Source organism: Oryzias latipes, chromosome 6 (assembly GCF_053564925.1).
Source record: "Oryzias latipes strain Hd-rR chromosome 6, Olatipes_Hd-rR_3.1".
NCBI lineage: Eukaryota > Metazoa > Chordata > Actinopteri > Beloniformes > Adrianichthyidae > Oryzias > Oryzias latipes.
In genome coordinates this window covers 25,315,081-25,335,403 of record NC_136242.1, presented here as the reverse complement: position 1 = coordinate 25,335,403, position 20,323 = coordinate 25,315,081, and the positions used below count along the sequence as shown (strand labels likewise).

The 20,323-nt window shown below is 39.7% G+C and overlaps 1 protein-coding gene and 1 long non-coding RNA gene across 2 annotated transcripts in view; one reads left to right on the top strand and one right to left on the bottom strand.

Annotated features, from left to right (window-relative positions):
- LOC144992470 (uncharacterized) overlaps nt 1–20,323 on the bottom strand; it is a 57,219-nt gene that overhangs the window by 32,291 nt on the left and 4,605 nt on the right. The gene's annotated exons all lie outside the window — the stretch shown is intronic.
- Nucleotides 5,005–7,048, top strand: LOC144992568 (uncharacterized). The gene is made up of 2 exons (XM_078949389.1): nt 5,005–5,535; nt 5,608–7,048. The coding sequence occupies exons 1-2, from the start codon at nt 5,239–5,241 to the stop codon at nt 6,424–6,426; spliced, it is 1,116 nt and encodes a 371-aa protein (XP_078805515.1). The 5' UTR covers nt 5,005–5,238; the 3' UTR covers nt 6,427–7,048.

Genomic DNA, 20,323 nt, shown 5'->3' with positions numbered 1-20,323 from the left:
ATTACAACAATAACTTAATTGTGTGGATGTCATTTCTTACTCACTTGTTTGCCATGCTCTGAATGCTTGCTATCACCACAAATTTTCTGACAATGACTTCAAAAGATTGCTCAGAACTGACAGGGTGTCACAACTGTGGCTAGACCAAGGACTAAAGAACTTCAACAGCGTGGCTCTGTCAAAGAGCAGCTTTATTACAGCTTTTGTGTCCTTTTAGCTCAACCCTTCTGGTGTGTTTTTTGTGAAGGCAGTGTTTTCGTTGGCTGTGGCTTAGTTTGGCTAAATTTGAAAATTGGAGGAAATGAGCTTTGGTAACCTCATTTTCAGTCATTACAATGGTTCATTTCTGCTGCTGAAGCTTCAGCTGAATTCAGAGCTTAGGGCTGTACAAGTAAATTTGAATTGGAAAACTACTGCATATGATTAAACCTGGCTAATCATGGGATTAGGTTTAAAATTATGAAAGAACAACACAACCGTAAAACTGCAAATTGTGTCTTTAACAACCATTTTGTGTTTTGTGGTACGTCAACATGCCCTTTAAATTTACAGATTAAAAACTCACATTACGTCTTTTCATATTTGCGCACAACATCAAAGATACATTTGCTCATAACGAAACACACAGGACTTCATTTGATGACGTAAACTGTGGCACACACAGATGGGCAACAATATACTTTAGCCTGGGTTCCTTTAGCCTCACATCAACGACTTTTCAAGCAGCATTGGTGCATCACTGCTCCATTATCAATCAGAGGCGTGCCCTTTCATTTTTATTGCATCCCTCCTTCTTTTCATAAAGTGCAGTCCATCATCTACTTTACCTTCTCTCTCATTTTTGCCTCTGGTTATTCACCCTTCGTCACTCTCATACCTTCTATTTATCGTAATCTGACTTTCTCTTTTTTTTACTTTTTCTTGTGTTGCATTGAACAACAAAGTTCTTACACAAGACTCAAATAAATAAAAAATACTGTCTGCTTTAGCCCAGTCCAGTTTTGGCCATGAAATGTCCTTGGAAATGAAAGTGTATTAGATTCAGCAGATACTGAAATAATGATCCAACTTATCTGTCACAGAGAGCAGCACTCAAACATTCCAGCTCTCTAGAGGGCCATGATATTACATTTAAACTCCAAGTCTCTAATCAGAGAAGTTTTAATGATGTCTCCCTTGCTCCTTACTCTTCTGCTTTTCATTGATTATTCCTTTCTTCTTTACATCAGTTTTTATACGATTGAACATCTGTTTGCAAAGATTTCCCCCACTTATCTTTGAAGTTTTTTTTGTTTTTTTCATGCCATTTGGAAAATTCTGTAATCGTGTAATGATAGAACATTTTTTTTAGAAAAATGTCAATGACATTCTGAAGTAGTACAGCAACTGACTTACATTTAAATACTTTTCACTGATAGAGACAGAACACATATTTGGGTTTTACGCATTTCTACACATTGATTACAGTGTTCCAAAGTTAAAATATTAGGACATATTGTAGCTCCGCCAAAAGTGAAGGCAGGTTTCAAAAGGTCCCAATGACTCTAATGTTTACCTGCATAAACATGTGTGCAGTCTGGTTAAAAGAATTATTCTATTGAAAACATTTGGCTTTATTTCCTATTTATGGTAAATGTGGATGGGGGGCTGGGATTTTTGTTCAAAATAAGCTGTTTGATTTTATTAGAGATGAAATTTCTTCATTTGCCAGAGTTGTTTTTTTTATTATTATTATTTTGTTTTTTTGATTGGCAGCTAGTTGGAGGCATGTAAGCTTCAAATGTTCAAATTTTGGTCAATGTTTCCTTTCTGCTTCAAGCTCAATTTTTGGCTTTACTGAGTTCAATAGTTGACATCAAATATTGTCCTCCAGTAATTTGTGTATATATTTACCTCAAATGGACTTTACAAAATTTTCTTGACAATCTGTTTTTACTTTCGAACTAAAGGGAAATCCTTTCCAAAACATGAGCCCTTGAAGACAAAAAAATATTTGCCCTCTGCCCTAAAGAAAACTTGTTAAAACTGTTATTGTTAAGCAAAGACAGTTCATCATTTTTGTATTACTTGACTGCACGCTGAGAGCAGTGAGTGATAAAATAATGAACTCCTTGTTGCTGCAAAGGCTAAAGACATGAATCATCGTTTTAGTGATTCTAGTGCATTTCATTTTGCTTGCTCACTGGGGAGAATTTGTCTTCCCATTATAATTAGAATCAAGGCTTCCTCTGTCCTAAAGCCAACCAGCAAGGGCACTCAGGGAGGGTAAAGTCAATATGTCTTCACAGCACTTTTAATATGGAGCAGCAGTCTGACTGACAAGTTATTTCAGCAGGGCTCGATTCCGAGACTCCCGTCCTGACTCAAAGCAGTCACTTATGGAGGGCTGTGACACTGAGCAACTGCCTCTGCTCTCTTTCATCCCATTTTGTAGGACAAAGGAACTTATAAACTAAATAAAACTGTAGTAGTTCTTTGGAGTTTCTCAATTAATTGATGTTAATCATATTACTTACTTAGTACTTAAACTATTGAAAAACTTCACTAAACTAGCTTCATTCAGCTTAGAAAAAGAAGACAAACAAAACTTTTAAGGTTTGAAATTTAAAAAAAAAATGTTTCCAATGGTCTTTCCATTTTCTCGGAGTAACTAAGAGGGCAGCAAAATCGTGAACCTAATGTCAGTCACAAAACAGACACCATTCTGTGAGGAGGTTTTGTCTGTGAAAGGCTCCATTTTTATAATTAGAGTGTGATCATTGCTTAAAGCTTAAGGCTTCTTTGGACCCCTGAATGAAAAACGTCTTTTCGGTGTAAACACATTCTTGTCGCATTATTCTGATGATGGTCGACATATATATCAAGAAAATAAGCTTAAAATTATATTTCCAAGTATTTCTTCATTCAAAAAGCTTTTAGATGTGACGTAGAACTAAAAAATGTAGATCTATTTGCAGACAAATAAGATCCTCGTATGTCTTCGTTTTTCTCGTCCGAGTTATGTGGCTGAAAACTGCACGGCTGTATAGCTCTGATATTGCTCACCGATTATTGTGGCAACTGTAATGTTAGCTTTGGGGGTGTGAGGGGTTGTAAGCCAGCGGGAGAGTGCATAAGCAGATGGATGATGGAAAGTAGAGGGGGCTTACTCTGCACTAGCGATCCCATCCAGAACTATGAGGCAAATTTCTAATGAACTACTGTTCCTTTGCAGAATCTGTCATACAACAGTTTTTTTTTCTTTTTTGTCACATGGAAAAAAACTTGTGCCATTGATTTGAATGGTTTTTGTAAATTCAAAGACACTTAAATATTGAATCATCCAACTTCCCACTGATTTTTGTTTGTCAGGGGCTAACAAAAAAATGAATGATTTTCAGGAAAAATTGATTTTTTAAATATATTAATCAGTAAAACAGATGATGATTGTTTTACATTATCAGAGGAAAAAATGGGATGTTAAATTTTTGGCTGATATCACGCTGTTATTTTTCTTTTCTTGCAGAGTGATGGTTTTTGTTGTTCATTTTAAAAGATTGAGTGTTTATGTATTCAAAACAAGGGATAATGCACAAAAGAACAATGATTAAGTGAAAAGATGTATTGTGCCAGATTTCCACCTGTAGTCCTTACGAAAGTAAGATCAGCAAAGTAAGAACAACTAAAAGTGAAATATTAATAAAATCAACTTTTTATTTTTCTTGTGGCTCAGTGCAGACTGAACTACACAGAATGTTGCAGTTTCAGGACCTTAGTATGGTCTTTTTGAGTCCTTTTGTATTCAGACGCAGAGGTAAGAATCAAAAAGGTCAATTTTAAAATTGGCTTAGAAATGTGTTTTTCTGTCCTTCTGTCCTGTTCCTTCAAAGCTACAAATAAAAATGTGTTTGTAGTTTTTAAATACATGTAGAAAAATCAATCAGGCAAACTTAAATGCTGGTAGAATTAGTGGCAGGGTTTCAGAAAGTACACCTCTTCCAACAGGGTGCAATGTAAAGGCCAAACAATGATTTAGGTGACCTTTCATTTCTTCTCTTATGAATGTTCTACATAAAGTGTATAGTTTTCATCAGACAAAGTGCATTCCATATTCTTACATTTTTGGGATAAAATCAATAATAATTTAAGTGGGGATTTTCCAACTACTCTCACCTCAAAACATTGAGAGTTAACATTTTTATTTTAAATTGAGAGCAGCTCTTCATACTTAAAGTCCTAATATGTGATTTTAAGATAAAATGAAATATATTTTGAATTTTATTTCACATAAGCTCTAAAAAAGGTTGTATCATTCTGGGAGTTTGTGTACTCTCTCCATTCCTGTTCACCTTGTACACCTCAGATTTTCAGCACAACTCGGAGTCATGCCACTTACAGAAATTGTGTAGTGGGCTGGAGAGAATCACCTGCTGCTCAACGTGGACAAGACCAGGGAGATGGTGATTGACTTCAGAAGGAAAAGGACAGTCTGGCAGCCTCTCTGTATCCTGGGCAAGGATGTGGAGGTGGTGGAGGAAAATATCTGGGAGTGACTATCGACAGCAGACTGAGCTGGAGGAGCAACAGTTCTGCTGTGTTCAAAAAGGCCTGCAGCAGACTTCCTAAGAAAGCTGAGGTCATTTAATGTGTGCAGCAAGATACTGGAGATCTTCTACCACTCTGTGGTAGCCAGCACTTTGTTCTCCTCCTTGGTCTGCTGGGGAAGCAGCATTGCAGTCAGTGATGCCAACAGACTGAACAAGCTGATCAGGAAGGCGGGTTCTGCCATTGGCTGCAAACAGGATACGTTTAAAGCAGTGATGGAGAGGAAGTCACTGAACAAGCTCTTATCCATCATGGACAACCAAGACCATCCTCTCCACGCTGTTCTGGACAGACAGGAGGCTCAGACAGCCCCGCTCCAAAACTGCCAGGACCGAAAATCCTTCATACCCAATACAATAACCCTGTACAATAACTCACTGCAACAGATAACCGTTGCACATTTTTTCTTTTTCGCACATTTTGTCATGATTTGAACTTGTCTTGTTTTTGGTCCTTGTTCTGTCTTGTTTCTGTTTCCTGTTTTATTTTGAAAGTCTCCTGTCTTGTCTGTTTTCTTGAGTTTTACTTCCTTTGGTCCCCATCAGCCCTGATCGTGTCCACCTGTGTCTTGTCTGCCCTGTCTGTATTTAAGTCTTGTCTCTGCCTTCCTCCTGTGTTGGTCCATTAGTTATTCCTGTCCTGGTTGTCCTTGTCATGCCATGTTCCTCGTTTCTTGTTCCACGCCACAGCTCTCGAGCCACCCTGCACCATGACAGAATGGACCAACCATACTTTCTGGACCCAGCAGAGCGGGACATGAAGCTACTAGAGGCCTACTGCCAGGAAGCCGAGCGTACGAGGTCTTACTGGGTTTTTGACCAGGCCCAGTTTGCCTCGTATGCCTGGAGTGGGAGCCACCTGGACTTCACAGGGAGCCGTCTCGCCATGAGGGGGGGTCGTCGTCGCCGTCGTCCCCGCCGTCCCCTTCAACCTCCCCTTCCTGTTCCGGAGGTGGTCCGGCACGCACCACAACTCCTTCCAGTGGTGGTCCCGGATGCCCTCCAGCCCCTTCATGTTCCGGAGGTGGTCCCGGACGCACCACAACCCGCTCCAGTGGTGGTTATGGACGCACCCCGACCCGTCCCGGCTCCCAGGGGGTTGCCGCCTGCACCCCGACCCGTCCCGGCTCCCAGGGGGTTGCCGCCTGCACCCCGACCCGTCCCGGCTCCCAGGGGGTTGCCGCCTGCACCCCGACCCGTCCCGGCTCCCAGGGGGTTGCCGCCTTCGCCCCGACCCGTCCCGGCTCCCAGGGGGTTGCCGCCTGCGCCCCGACCCGTCCCGGCTCCCAGGGGGGTGCCGCCTGCGCCCCGACCCGTCCCGGCTTCCAGGGGGGTTCCGCCGGAACCCCGACCGGTCCCCACTTCCGGCTCCACGCCTGACCCGCCTGAGCTCGGCTCCACGCCTGACCCGCCTGAGCTCGGCTCCACGCCTGACGACTCCACGCCTGACGACTCCACGCCTGACGACTCCACGCCTGACGACTCCACGCCTGACGACTCCACGCCTGACGACTCCACGCCTGACGACTCCACGCCTGACGACTCCATGCCTGACGCCGCCTCCAAGCCTGACGACCCCTCCACGCATCTCATGCCGGACCTGCCTCGCCGGACCGCTCGGCCCCCCGGCCGTCCTCCGGACCTGCCTCGCCGGACCGCTCGGCCCCCCGGCCGTCCTCCGGACCTGCCACGCCGGACCGCTCGGCCCCCCGGCCGTCCTCCGGACCTGCCTCACCGGACGGCGCGGACCCCCGGCCGTCCTCTGGACTCTTGTGCCCGTCGAGGTTTATCCTCCGGGGCCCCCCCCTCATGTGACTTTTGGAACCTCGGAGCGGTTCCTTGAGGGGGGGGTACTGTCATGATTTGAACTTGTCTTGTTTTTGGTCCTTGTTCTGTCTTGTTTCTGTTTCCTGTTTTATTTTGAAAGTCTCCTGTCTTGTCTGTTTTCTTGAGTTTTACTTCCTTTGGTCCCCATCAGCCCTGCTCGTGTCCACCTGTGTCTTGTCTGCCCTGTCTGTATTTAAGTCTTGTCTCTGCCTTCCTCCTGTGTTGGTCCATTAGTTATTCCTGTTCTGGTGTTCATGTCTTGTCATGCCATGTTCCTTGTTCTTTGTCTCATGCCACGTCACGTCACAGTAAGTTTTTGTTTCCTTTGTCATCCTGCTCTGCAGCGCTTTTTGTTTGTTGGCCATTAAACCCCCTTGCCCCGGAACTTTGTGCCTCCTGCCTCTGCATTCTGGGTCCTACCGGCTTTCGAGCCTCCTCACCGTGACACATTTTTTCTTTTTTGCACATCGTCAAATAGCTTTTTGAATTACACCACTTTATTGTTTACATTTATGTTACATTTTTTTGTTTTTATATTCTTATTCTTTTTTTCTCTTATGTTTACACTGCTGTCATATGGTAATGAAGAAATTCTCCACGTGTGGTATCAATAAAGTAATTCTGATTCTGATAATGGTGATTGAACAAAAAAGGGGGGGGCACTTTGAACATTTATATAAGAGGTAGCCCTTTTTTTCGTTTAGTTTTTTTTACCATTTGAGATCAAAATATGAGCTTCAAGCTTAAAAAAACTCAATGGTACTCATCCTTCAATCCTCATATGGAGGTTTGACAGACCTGAAAAGTGCATCTGTGATGTCAAAAGATAAAAAGCTTTTCATCGTTGATCTTAAACTCTAAGAAAAAGTCAAAAGCCATTTTCCACAGCCCACCCAACAGACGAAACTACGGTTATCACCTAAAAAAGACAGGGTAGACATGATGCAATTGAGAAAATAAAAACTAAGCTAAAAGCAGCTTTAAGTTGTAAAACAATAAAATTAAACAGCTTCTAATCAGTTGCCTTTTTCCACAACTGTTTCTTTTCGTCATGTGAGACTGAAATACAAGAAGTAATATAAATAAAATAGCCACTCTAGCTGAACAAAAAATATGATTACTGTGGTTGTATAAAACTATTGCAGGAGAAGTATACTTTTCTTACCATCTGAAGGCTGCAGAATAACAAGTTCAAAGTTCCATTCTACATCTTTAATTTGCTTGCAATTAAAGTCGGCTTAGGACAAAAGGAGAGTGACGGAAAAATGGGATTCTGTGTGTGAGATAAAGGAAGAGGTGGAACAATGAAGCGAACGTGAGAGAGATACTGAAGGAGGCATTTTGGAAAGAGACTAGAGTGTGATGATGGGTGAAGAGGCAAGTGATGGATAAGACAGAAAAAAGAGGAGGGGAGCTGATGGGAGAGAGCAATTGTGTGGTTCTTGACACCTCCATAGAAAACACCTTGGCAAGCTGTCAATCGGAGTAGCTTGCTTGATTGATTTTCCTCTCTTTTCAATCAGCATTTCACTGTTCGTCCCGCTCTTCCCCTCAAATGTGCTCAATGCCAAGTTCCAGTTCTCCACAATTTTTTTTTTTTTACTAAATGTCAAGACCAAACTGAAAGTTAGTTCAACTAGTCTTGCCCAGTCACCAATCAATGAATTTGGTTGTAAATTGTGATTCAAATCTGTGAAAAATGTTCCATAACTTCAGAACCAGAAGTCTTTACTCCAATTATGGATTTATTGCAACAGTTGTCCCCACAGACCATATAATAATGTAAAATATTCAGTATCCGGCTGTCTAATGTTATCAGGATCCTGCTTATAAAGTTGCGTTGATGGTGGATTCGCGTTTTTATTATTACATTTGGAAAATAGCTATTTTAACTTTCTTTTTTTTTTTATTTATCCGTCACCCCTTAAAAGTCAGTCGAGGCTGAAGTTGGCATCCGATTTTTTTAGCTTCCTCTTTGACATTTATGGGTTAAGGCGAAATCTTTGTCACCTTTTAATGATTTCTATATGAATTCTAGTGAACAAAAAAAGTTTAAACCACCTGCAGATAAACTTTACCCACAAAAGTTAAGGGAAACCAAAAGCTAAAAAGAAAAAGCTGATGCCCACTTCCGTCTTGTACAGACATTAAACCTAAAAAAGGTTGGAGACCACTGATCTAAACGGCAAATACATACAGAATAGAAATCTAATTGGTTATTATAAATTTAATAGTTATGATAATAATAATGGATCAGATTTATCTCCGCTTTTTCTTGGTGCTCAAAGGTCATTCACTCCTCATTCATACTTGGTGATGGTAACTACTAATGTAGCCTCAGCTGCCCCTGGGGCAGACTGACAGAGGCGTGGCTGGCAGTTTGTGCCTACGGCCCCTCTGACCATCACCGGGACATTCATGCACATTCACACACCAGTGGAACCGCACTTGGAGGCAGGGAGGGTGAAGTGTCTTGCCCAAGGACACAACAACAGCTGGCTGGGGGGAGCGGGGATTGAGCCGCTGACCCTTCAGTCATTGGACAACATGCTCTACCACCTGAACCACTTCCCCGTTATTACTTATCAAGTTTTCCAAGAGGAAGAGAAGGATGGAGATTAAGACTAATCAATGTATTTATTCAAAGATCCCCATTAGTTTTAACCAAAGGTAAGACAAAAGATTAAAGCGGACCCCAAAGGAATAAATGCATCATTACACAAAATCATAAAAATGCATGCACCAATTAATACATACATCAAAAATAATACATGGAAAATTTATAAATTCTAAATAAACTCCAAAAAATAAGAACAACCATCTTATTAAAATAAATGACTCAGTTGAGCATTGAAATTACAACATCAAATATCGATTCAGTCAACTAATTGACAGATTGATGCTTTTTCAGACTTCATGATTGTCTTTTCAGGGGGAACTTGGAGTCCAGCTGGTTCTCCACAACAAAAGACGTCCAGCTGAGGTGATTTGAACATCTGGAAAGAGGGTCACTGCCTTCCTAAATAAGATTTTAACAGAATTTCTAATCTAAGGGTGGTGCTCTTTCAAACCTCTGGCAGACTGAAGACATTTTGTATCTTTAGCCGGGTATTGCTTTAGGTTCTCCACAAAAAACTTGGAGGAAGTGGCTGCAGAGAAGGATATCTAAGCATCCTTGCTGCCCTCATGATCCAAACCGGGATAAATATGGGAGATAATCATGTAAGATAATTATAGAGGCATGAGACTGAGCTAGTATGTTTGTAATGAATGTCTTTGTGAGACAGTCTAGGTCATCCAATAGACAAACGATTCTGCAAATGCCTGATTCACAGCTTGTGAATGAACAGGAAATGAGTCCAACATGTCTCGGCTTTTACAAATAGGTGAATATTTGTTTGTTATCTAGAACTCTGACTTGCCGGACAAGTTTTATAAAAATGGTCTATTTATCTTTTATATATCTCACTGTCAGCCTAGATTGAATGCAGCTCTTTCCACCTTCGTCATTCCGAAAAGGATGTGGGTGATGGAAATTTGATTTGTAAGTGTGTCTATAACAACCCCTTTGAAGAAACAAGGTTATTTCCATTTTGTAATCCATCTCTCTCTTCAGCAACTTCACATGTTGTCTTCTGGCTGGCTGTTACTTAGAGTAATTATTAGACCTTTTTTTCTTTTCTTTTCCATTTGGTTTTTGTACTTAGGAGCCATTCAAAAATATTGCAGACAGGACTAAAACTACAGCATCTCCATTAGGTGCAGGTTAATGATGAAACAAAGTGCTTACAGTAAAAGCTGCTAAGTTTATTTGGGGCTTTTATCTCACACAAAGATACAGATACAGATAAGATATTTAATGCATTTCTACACTAAAAATGCATTAAAATACATTTTGGGACAGATTACTTTAGAAGATGGGCCTAGACTGCTTTATTTAAAAATTAGGTGCTGGCTTTCAGATCAAAGATTGGCTGAAATGTTAATTCCAAAGCTGCATACTTAACACATGTGACAAACACAATTGTTACAATTGTTGCTAAGAAAATATGAACAATGGCAACACAAAGTATAAACTTAAAAACATTATGGATAGATGACTTGTCATAAACATGTCATGAATTCTGTAATATTAACCTTTCATGGACAAACGGAAGAAAACATTAATTTCAGTCATTTCAGCTGTTGGTATTTGATTAAATTGATTGGAAATTCTCAGGTAGCCTTCAAGTGAAGCTGAAACCAAGAAAAAGCAATTCTGTATTTTCTTTGTCTTTCAGCTGCTCTTTGTTGGGGTTGCCATGGATGCCTCCACGGATGCCTCCACTTCCATCTAATTCTACCCTGTGCATCTTCCTCACTTCCACCAACCACCCTTGTGTTCTCCCTAACTTTATCTATGAACCCCCCTCTTTGGTCTTCCTCTAAACCTCCTTTAAAGGATTTTGAGCCATCTTAACCTGTCTTCCTTGTAATCATCTCCAAAACATTTTAACATAAGCTCTCCCTCTAGTGTATTCATTCCTGATTCTATCCATCTTCATCACTCCCAATCAAACCTCAGCATCTTCATCTCTGCTACATTCATCTCTGCCTCCTGTCTCTTTTTAGAGCCACTGTGTCTAAACCAACAATATGACTGCACTCTTACCAGTCTTCTAAACTTTTCCTTTTATTCTTTCTGGCACTCATTTGTCACACATCACACCTGAAACCTTCCTCCACCTGTTCAAACCTGCTTGCACACACCTCTTTCCCACGCGTTCTGTTGCTCTGAACCTTTACAGAGAGTAAACACACAGCAGAAGTAAACAACTGGTAATAAAAGAAAAAATGAATAAAATTAAGACTTTAATCAATATATTCTAAGAAAATTAAAGAAAAGGAGTTGTTGCAATTAACAGAAACCAGGTGAGGTCTATGACAGGTAATAAAAAAAAATTTATCAAGAAAGAATGCAATTAAATCTGTTTAGCTTTGTTTTATGGTTTTATTTTGTTGGGTTTGTAGTTCATTGTTTATGTACAATAGTTTCTGCAGTATCTGTGTTTTAGTTTGCTTTCTGTCAACCTGTTTTCACTTATACAGTAACTCAGCTGTTTCTTGTTGTTTGGATCATGGGTTTGTGGCTCTCACTTGTTTTCAGTGAGTTCTTGCCAATACTGTTCTGTCTCATTTGGGTGAATTAAATTCCTTCATGCTTTGCTTAAGGCCCGATCAGCTTTATTCTGTTCCTGCACTCTGATTTTTTTACAACCACAAATCCAGACAAAACAGGACACTGGACCACATCAAAATGAGTCAATTGTAAAACCCATCCATCTATCCATCCATCCATTTGCAGAAACCACTAAAATCCCTTTCGGAATCATGTTGGAGCCTTTCCCAGCTACTGTTGGGCGAAGGCAGGGTACATCCTGAACAGGTCACTAGTTTGTAATGGGGCCACATATTTAAATGTAGAAAATAAAATAAAAAAAAATGTTTAAAAACATCTTGAAAGTGTTTTCTTAGACACAATTGCCAATAAATCCCATTAGTCATAGATATTGTAAACTGTAATAAACCATAATAATATTGATCATGACCACTGAGTAAATATGGACTTTTAATCGATTCAGTGTAAATGCTGAGATTTTTGTTCTGAACATTTCCAGACCAACAGTGATTATTTTATAATCTTTTTTTTATACAAAAAGTCAGTCCAATGCTAAACGAAAAATATCCACATTTTAAATTGGAACTACAGCAGAGAAAGTTGCTGCAAACAAACACAGCTTAAACCACAACAGAAAAACAAAGACCACATAACCAGACACATCCCTTTGATAGCTCGTCTACTGAAACCCTCAAACAAAGAAAAGTTGTGCCTGATAGGAAATGATATTTGGATATTTTGAAGATGAAAGTAGAAACTGTAGGAGGTGAACTGAAAAATATAAATGTTTGGCTGTCCAACCCAAGTTCTAAGAAAGTCTGCATGACTTATAAACATTGGAGGAAAAACTTCTCAAGAATATCAGACTCTGAAACAAAAGGCGAAATCTTTTCAAATGCATCTTCAACACCAAAACTTGAGAGGATGAATGATAAACTTTTAGAGAGAAAGCAGCTTGCAGTGTTGACACTACAGCAAAGGGCCGTCTCTGTTTGACCGGTGGGTGTTTACTGTATGTTTTTAATGAGATCAGCCTTACCTGTGTGGCTGCCTGCCCTTTCTTTCGGAAGTTGGCTCTAAGAGTGAATCAATGAAGCTTCACATCCTGGTCTATTTTTTAGTCCCTCGATATGGAGCTCAAATTTCTTAGTACGGCTTCAGTTAAAACTAAAAAGTTGACCAGATTTTGTTCAGGCAATAAAAGCATTTTGTCGCTTTTTGGAAGTTTTAAAAAACCACACAAGAAGGCTGGTCTATTCAGGCATAACAAGTGTGGGTTTGCTTGAGATTACACAACATTCTTTTTACTTATATAAGGCTTGTAAGCAGCTGTCAAACATCCTTTGTCCTTCAGGGATAAATAGCTCTGATCCTTTTCAAGAGTATTTTTGATACCAAGGATTTTTAAACTACAATAGTCCTCCTTAAATGTTTTTTTTTTAAAGGATGCTGAGTACATTGTTTCCTACTACAGTAGGAGTATTGGCCTGTGCTGGTGCCCACTTTAGACTCGCAGCTGACTCACATAGTGGGCAGAATTCCTGTGGTTAAAGAAAAAATCTACAAAAAAAATGTAAAATTGGAGCATGGGGGAGTTTTCGCAAAGCAGAGCCCATTGGGTCTTTGTACAAGCTGTCTGTCAGCTTTAGGGTTGAGTTTAGGATTCTTTCAATATTTTAAAAATCTCTTAATGGTCTCTATCCTTCCTGCCTTTTGGGTCCAATTTTACTTATAGACCTCCCCCAGAACTCTTAGGTCTTCAGGTGCTGCTTTGTTGAAAATTCCCAAGAAGAACCAAAACTTTTGGTGAGGCTGCATTTTGACCCTGGCCTGGAATGGGCTCCCTGAGGATCTGAGAGATTCGTTGTTTCTAGAGATTTTAAAAGAGTAGAAAACCATTTTTTGTATAACTTATTTAGTGGGGTGAGCCACATATTTAATAGTTTAATTATTGTAATATTCAAGCCTTGCCAGGTTTTCTCAATATTTTTAACATTAAATTCTAATCTGTCTTAAAATGGTAATTGGTGTTCACCCACGTCGTGCTTTCCTATTTTGATCAACACACATCAAAGAATCAACAAAACATTTATTTATTTTTTAATTTTTAGAATTAAGATGTGTTTAAGCCTTTTGATGAAATACACAAAGAAGATTTAGTCATGTAATATATTTTGTGAGATATAGATAAAATCAGTTGTAATGCATTGGCAAGTTTTTGCCTACATCAATGTTAGTTTAAGATGTAAAAATATTGACATGAGTGTTCAGGAAAAAAGCACCTTATTTACCCACAAATTTGACCGACAAATTTTTCACATTGTGTGGAAATCAGTGACAGCTGATTTGCTGTGGTGACCCCCTGACGAGATATGCAGAAAGGTGAACAACAACGTTTTTAACATAGTGTTGCATAATTGTTATATAAAAGGTTAACTACCATAAAGTTTTAAAAATTAGCCAAATTTTTTCCGCCCAAAGTATTTTGGAAATTTCACAGATCCGGCTCTTTTGAAATGTCTAGGAAAAGCCCCACTACTGCCCCTAGTGGAATCATGATGCACTACAGGGCAGAAAACATGGACCAAGTGTTGTACAATGGGTTATTAAGGACAGTTTGGATCATGGTATTGAGATAGGAGTCTCAGAAATGCATGTACGGTATATGATACAATTATTTAGAGGGCCAAAGTGCTAAGCTATTCATCCATGCACATTCACACTTTAATGCTGCCAAATGAGGCACCAACCCCTACCCACCAGTAGCAATGTGGAATTCAGTGTCTCGCCAAAGGACATTTCAACACATTGGCAGTAAAGGCAGGAATTGAACCTGTGATCAGTCTTCCTCTCCACCACAGCTGCCCCATTTACTTATTTATTGATTTATCTTAATACTCCATTTTTACTTAATTGAATATTCAAGTTTAGTTTAGTTTTTGCTACAGTTCAGTCCAGTGTTTTCCTTCCTCAATGGTGATTTTATTAAAAATATGTGACAACGTTTTGATTTATTTGAATAACATTTACATTCATTCATTGTTTTATATTTTTTTCATTTTTAGTGTTTTTTGTGAGTGTGTGAATCTTATCGCACATGCTAAGCCCTTTGCCCTTTAATGAAAAGTACAATATAAAAAAAGTTGATTGATTTTATTAACGAGGAATGGATTGTTCAAAAGCTCTTCTTCTTTAAGTCCCTTTCAATTCATAAAAGCCAAGGCCAATGAAACAGTCATCAATTTTGGGTTTTCAGTGAAATACTAAGGTTTGGCGGGTGCTGGTTTTATATTAATCAGGGAAATAAATGGGAGAGGGCATGTGGGAGTTATCTAGGAGGATGAGGTAGAAGCAGGCAGAAAAAAGTAAGGGACAAAATGCAAGGTAATATGTTAAATAACTGCACAGGACATGGCAGCTGAATGTTTAAACCTGGAGAACATGCAACAACCCAGCCACATTTAATGCTGCATGCACTGTGTAAAAAACAATGAAGAGAAAGGGCTTAGAGACAGAGAAAAAAAAAGGAAATTGAATAAAAAAGCGACAAAAACTGGAAAGCTCAGAGTGGACATGTGTGAATTCCAGTCCCAATCACCCGCTGCAAGACAATAAGGCGATAATATAATTCAGCTTGTTACTTCACTGATGGTATCTATCCATCATTCAGCATAAATCTTCGCTGTTTACCAATGTGCCAATCACTCCATCATTTTCACATCTCAACAGATCTGAGTGTCCGGAGAGTGAAATCAATTATCTCGCCAGCCTTTTTTTTTTTTCCCTCTGCAAGCTCGTCACCGTGCTGCATTTTGGTATTTACCATGAATATGAAATGCAGATTGCATTCCTGATTACAGAGCTGCCATCTTCCTTCTTTTTAATGTGAAGACTAAGTAGATGTAATCAGAGCCTTGTGGCAAAAGGGTCCTTATTTAGTTGGAGAGCCCAGATAGGAACAGGGAAATGAAAAAACCCACCTCATTTCCTGTCTTCTACAGCCACTACGAGGTATCAAAGAACAAAATGTTCCTCTGGTGATACATATCGTTCAGCCTTGCACTCCCAGAGTAAACCAAACACAAAATTGCTTTTTCACTCTTTCTGAACACCACCGTGAAGGCCTTTGCAGGCAGGCAGTAAGGGAGTGCTTTATGTATGGAGACATGCACACAGAGACATGCATAAAGCATGTCTCGCAATTTCCTTTTGTCGTCAGCATGCCAGCCCGAGCTCAAGTCTCATTCAGTGGGATCACACAGAGTCATGACCTAATTATTCCTGAGGAAACACATTATTATTGATTGGACTTTTATCCTGTCTGCAACAGATAGAAGCTTCCCTTAGATTCTAAAGTCAAGATAAATGATGTCAGATGGGTATTAAAAATGACAGGAAGGCTTGACCTCCAAACACACCATATATTTCCTCTGCTTGTTACTTGCACTGTGCCTGCATGAGCCCTCCCAGGGAGAAGAAGGATGAGTGAACCTAGACGAGCCTCAACACCATGTCAGGGGTGCCCCCGCTTCTTATTTTGTTTCGACAGAAAACAAGTGTTGATTGTCCTGAGCATGCAGAGAGTCACCAGAGAGAAAAGGCAGAGATCAGGGCGGACAAGTGGGCTCCAACTTGTGAGATTAGTCATGTAAGACACACAACATCACCACATCAGACCATCTCTGGTGAAGAGGGGAACTATGCTGAATTACTGATGTCTTCTTTTTTTTCGTTTCATAGCTCTGCCATGTTGGACCGTAATGCAGCAGGTTACTGGTATTTATGGGTCTGGGTTCATTTCATCTCCACGTAATGACACTGACATTTTTCCGGAGGGGAGTAAATTCCAACAAGAGCAGTGTGTGTAATGCTAAACTGAACCCTTACTTACAGGGCTTATGAGATGATTCCAATGTATGGATGTAACTGCACTTATTACTGTTTGATCCTTGCAAAAATGTAAAACCTTGTTGTTGTTTTTTTGTATCTATATTCAAGACATTTTACTAGGTTTTAAGTTTTTTTCCACTAATCATTGCTCTTCACCAGTGCTTCCCAACTCTGCTCCTCAGGGCATCCTGTCCTGCTTGTTTTCCATGTTGCCTTGCTTCTGCACACCTGATTTAGCTCTTCATCAGGCTTTGCAGAAGCCTGACAATGACAGCCATCAAAGGCAGGTGTGTTTGAGCAGAGTTGGACTGAAAACCTGCAGGACAGTGTTCCCCGAGGACCAGGAATGGGAAACATTGCCCCACATAAAAATTAAAAAAATAAAACCCATTTGCTTAGAACTAGCAAAAAAAAAAATCTTATTATTCAGCTGTAAAACATTCACTTTGAAGTAATCCCATCTAATGGTTAACTTTATTATCTTATTTCTTCGTTTTTGAATGCTTGTGTGGAACTCCTTGTTTCTAGATTTTGACATTTTATTATAAAACTCTTGTAAAATGACTTGCTGCATAGACAGACTTTCTAGTGATTTTCTTCTTAAGATAAGTGTTTTTTCCTATTTTAGGCTGCCTTTTTTGTAGTGTGGATGCTCAAAGATGGCATCCATATTTAAATTTTGGGGAAATAGTGCATCGCTTTATCAAAGTGACCAAATTTGACTTGTTAGCTGCAAATTGAAACCTATTAACCATAACCTATTATTATTGTTAAGATAAATGGCTTGTTGTGACATTCATCATAGAAAACTAACCTAACAATTTTGTGTTTTAAGTAGGCCTGCACAATATACCGCAAATTTATCGTTATCGCAATATCCAGCTCTGCAATATGCATATTGCAAAAGACGGTTTATATCACAATAAATCGCAAACTCAAAATGTGTTAAAACAATCTTCTAGCAGCTTGAAGCATTTAACGAATCAAATAAATCCCTTTATGCTTTGACCAATCAGATGGACGCCTTCCCATTTTTGACCAATCAGAAGGAGGCCTATTATGTTAACCCTGGTCCTGAAGAGCCTCAACCCTGCCTGTTTTCCAGCTCTCCTTAACCAGCTTGCTGTTGATTGGCTGACTCAAGTGATTTCACATCCTGATTGACTGAACACACCGGATTTTGGTTATCATTATCGAGCAGTCTAGGGAGAATAGGGTTGGCTACCCTGACGTTTGTCCCCCATGTCGATGAGGGTCATTTGGAGTATAATTTTTAAACTGTTGCAATGAAATGGGAATGATGTTTTTGTTTATTTTTCTATTTGTTTATTTACCACAAATTTATCGTTATCGCAATATTGATCACTAATATCGCATATCGCAAGTTTTCCTCATATCGTGCAGCCCTAGTTTTAAGTTTTTTTAGGAGAATGAATTAATAATCCATTAAAAGACTACTTTCAGGTACATCAATCAGCAAACCACCTTATTGATTTAACATTACTGCATGAAGCTGTTCTAAAAAAAATGTGAAACCCTGTAGAGGTTTTGTTCAATAAAAGATGAAAATTAAAATTTTCAGCTCCTTCCTGGAAAAAAATATCAACCCAAAAAGTCTGAATTTTAAAATGATCAAAGAGAAAAAAGGTAGGACTTCATTCTTTCTTGAATAAACTGTAATAGCTGCTAAATCAGCAACCTTGATGAGTGACCAGTCCACCCACACCAGACCCCACAATCCCTTTATCTCTCCTCTGCCTGAAATGGATGTTTGATCAAGTAAAAATGCTGTATACGATTCTGTACTTTCCTCCTAATCTTGCTCTCATATTTTATTAAGTTGTCTAAAATGCCTTTTGCTGCTTCTGTGTAGTAAGTTTTGCTACTGATTCTTCTTCCCGTTTCATTAAAGCGGGAGTGTGCCGTAAATTACAGTGAGTGAAACAGTGATTAAGGATACGTATCTCGTACGACCCACTTTCAAAGAAATAGAGCCACTCTTTTAAAGCTGAGTTTGATCTCAGAACTTCTTTGAATCGTGCTCTGCAATCCTTCCTTTAGTGACTCATCAGTTGCATTTCTGTTCTGTTCACCGACTTTAAAAACCAAACTTTGAACCGTCTTTTGTGAGTCTAAAGACCTCCATGATTGATCTTTGGGAATGTATCATTTTAATGATCTAGAACACCCTGTCTCTGTCCACTGCTCCAAAAGATGAGGACATTCAGACAAGTGTTGCATGAACTACCATAAGGTTAAACAGACAAAAGATGTCCAGAGAAAAAAAAACGTCTACGCTACAATATGTATAAAAATGCCTTTATGTATTCAGGTAACATCGGATGCAGACTACACCCAAAATGTCAACCAAAATGAGTGTAATCAGACATAACAGATGTGTTTTATGTTTAAAGTTTTCCCACTCTGAGATGAAGAGGAGTCATTCTAATAGGTTCAATCATGCATGGCTGTGCAAGGTCAAGAAGAGCTTATGTGATAGGCATCTGCAGCCCTGTCCTCTAACGGCACTTCCATCAACATCTCTGTCCAAACCTCATGCAGTTTTTTGAAGGATCATGTTTCATTTAGCACACAGCAGTTAAAACAATGAGTATTTTAGCACCAAGCCCTGACAGAATTATACATGTATTACCAATAATCTAAAACTACAAACTAGTGGGAAAAAATTGATTTTGAGATAAACCTGCCCTCCCACTGATGTTTTTTGTTGTTGTTTTATTTATTTATTTTTTTGCTGCTCTGCCCCTGTGCCAACATGCAGGGAGGTAATTGCACAGCGAGGCACAAACCTGACTCACTTTGCCTGCAAATGCAGAATGATAAAGCAGTGGTCTGTTTGTCCCCATACATCCAACTGATCTGCTTCATAATCTAGTTTGTGACTGCAGAGGACTCTGTCTGGAGGTGCCATCCCAAGTGCTCCAAAATCAACATCTTTCCACAAAAGAAAGGTACAGATATATACCTGTATGCATATTTTGAAATCCTGCCTTGTTTATACATGTTTTTTAACAGCATAAATAAAAAACAAAGTCGGTCAGTAGTCACTTTTTCATGAAGCATAGACATCACACTATTTATTTTGCTCTCGAAAGCCAAATAATTATTTGGAAAAGGGTCCTTGTCTCCACAGTCAAAACATCAGTAGTTACAGGGCATTTATTGAGGATTGCTAATAGTTCAAATCTGATGCCTTCATCAGTTTCATCTTCTTGAAATGGAGGCTGAATGCACCCTAACAGGCTCTTCAGATAGAATGTGAAGCTATCTCCACTCCCTCTCTGTCTCTCAGTCCCCTTTGCAGGGTTCATCCATGCTCACACATGTACTGTATTGGCAGAGTGTGTGTGTGCATCCAGACCATGTGCTGGGATGTGTGCTCAGTGTTGCAGAAATGTGGTGGTCTATGCGCAGCCGCCACATAACTCATTAGTGGAGTGGGATCATTGGACAAGGCTCATCGCTTCAGATGTGGTAACAGTGACCCCTACAGGGGAAGAGCTGCACAAGCCCTCCCGCCAGAGGGAAATTCACTCCCGGTATTAATGGTTATTTCTTGGGTATGTGCAGTTCAAGGAGATGGATCGGGAAAGGGCAAAAAAATAAATTATGAATTTTCTTTTCTCTATCTTAAGCAACGTAGAAGAAAAGTTCCTCAGCAAGAATATTACAAGTGATGTGATGTGCTGAGACTGGTTGCTATGTGCTCCATGGTACACTTTGTGCTGTAGAGAAATCTATCTCACTCTCCACAAAGAAAAGCAATCTGGGATCAGGACAACTAAGGATACCCTTCCCAAAGGGGGAGGGTCTCACCGTCTTTCTGTCACGTCATGTTTGTATA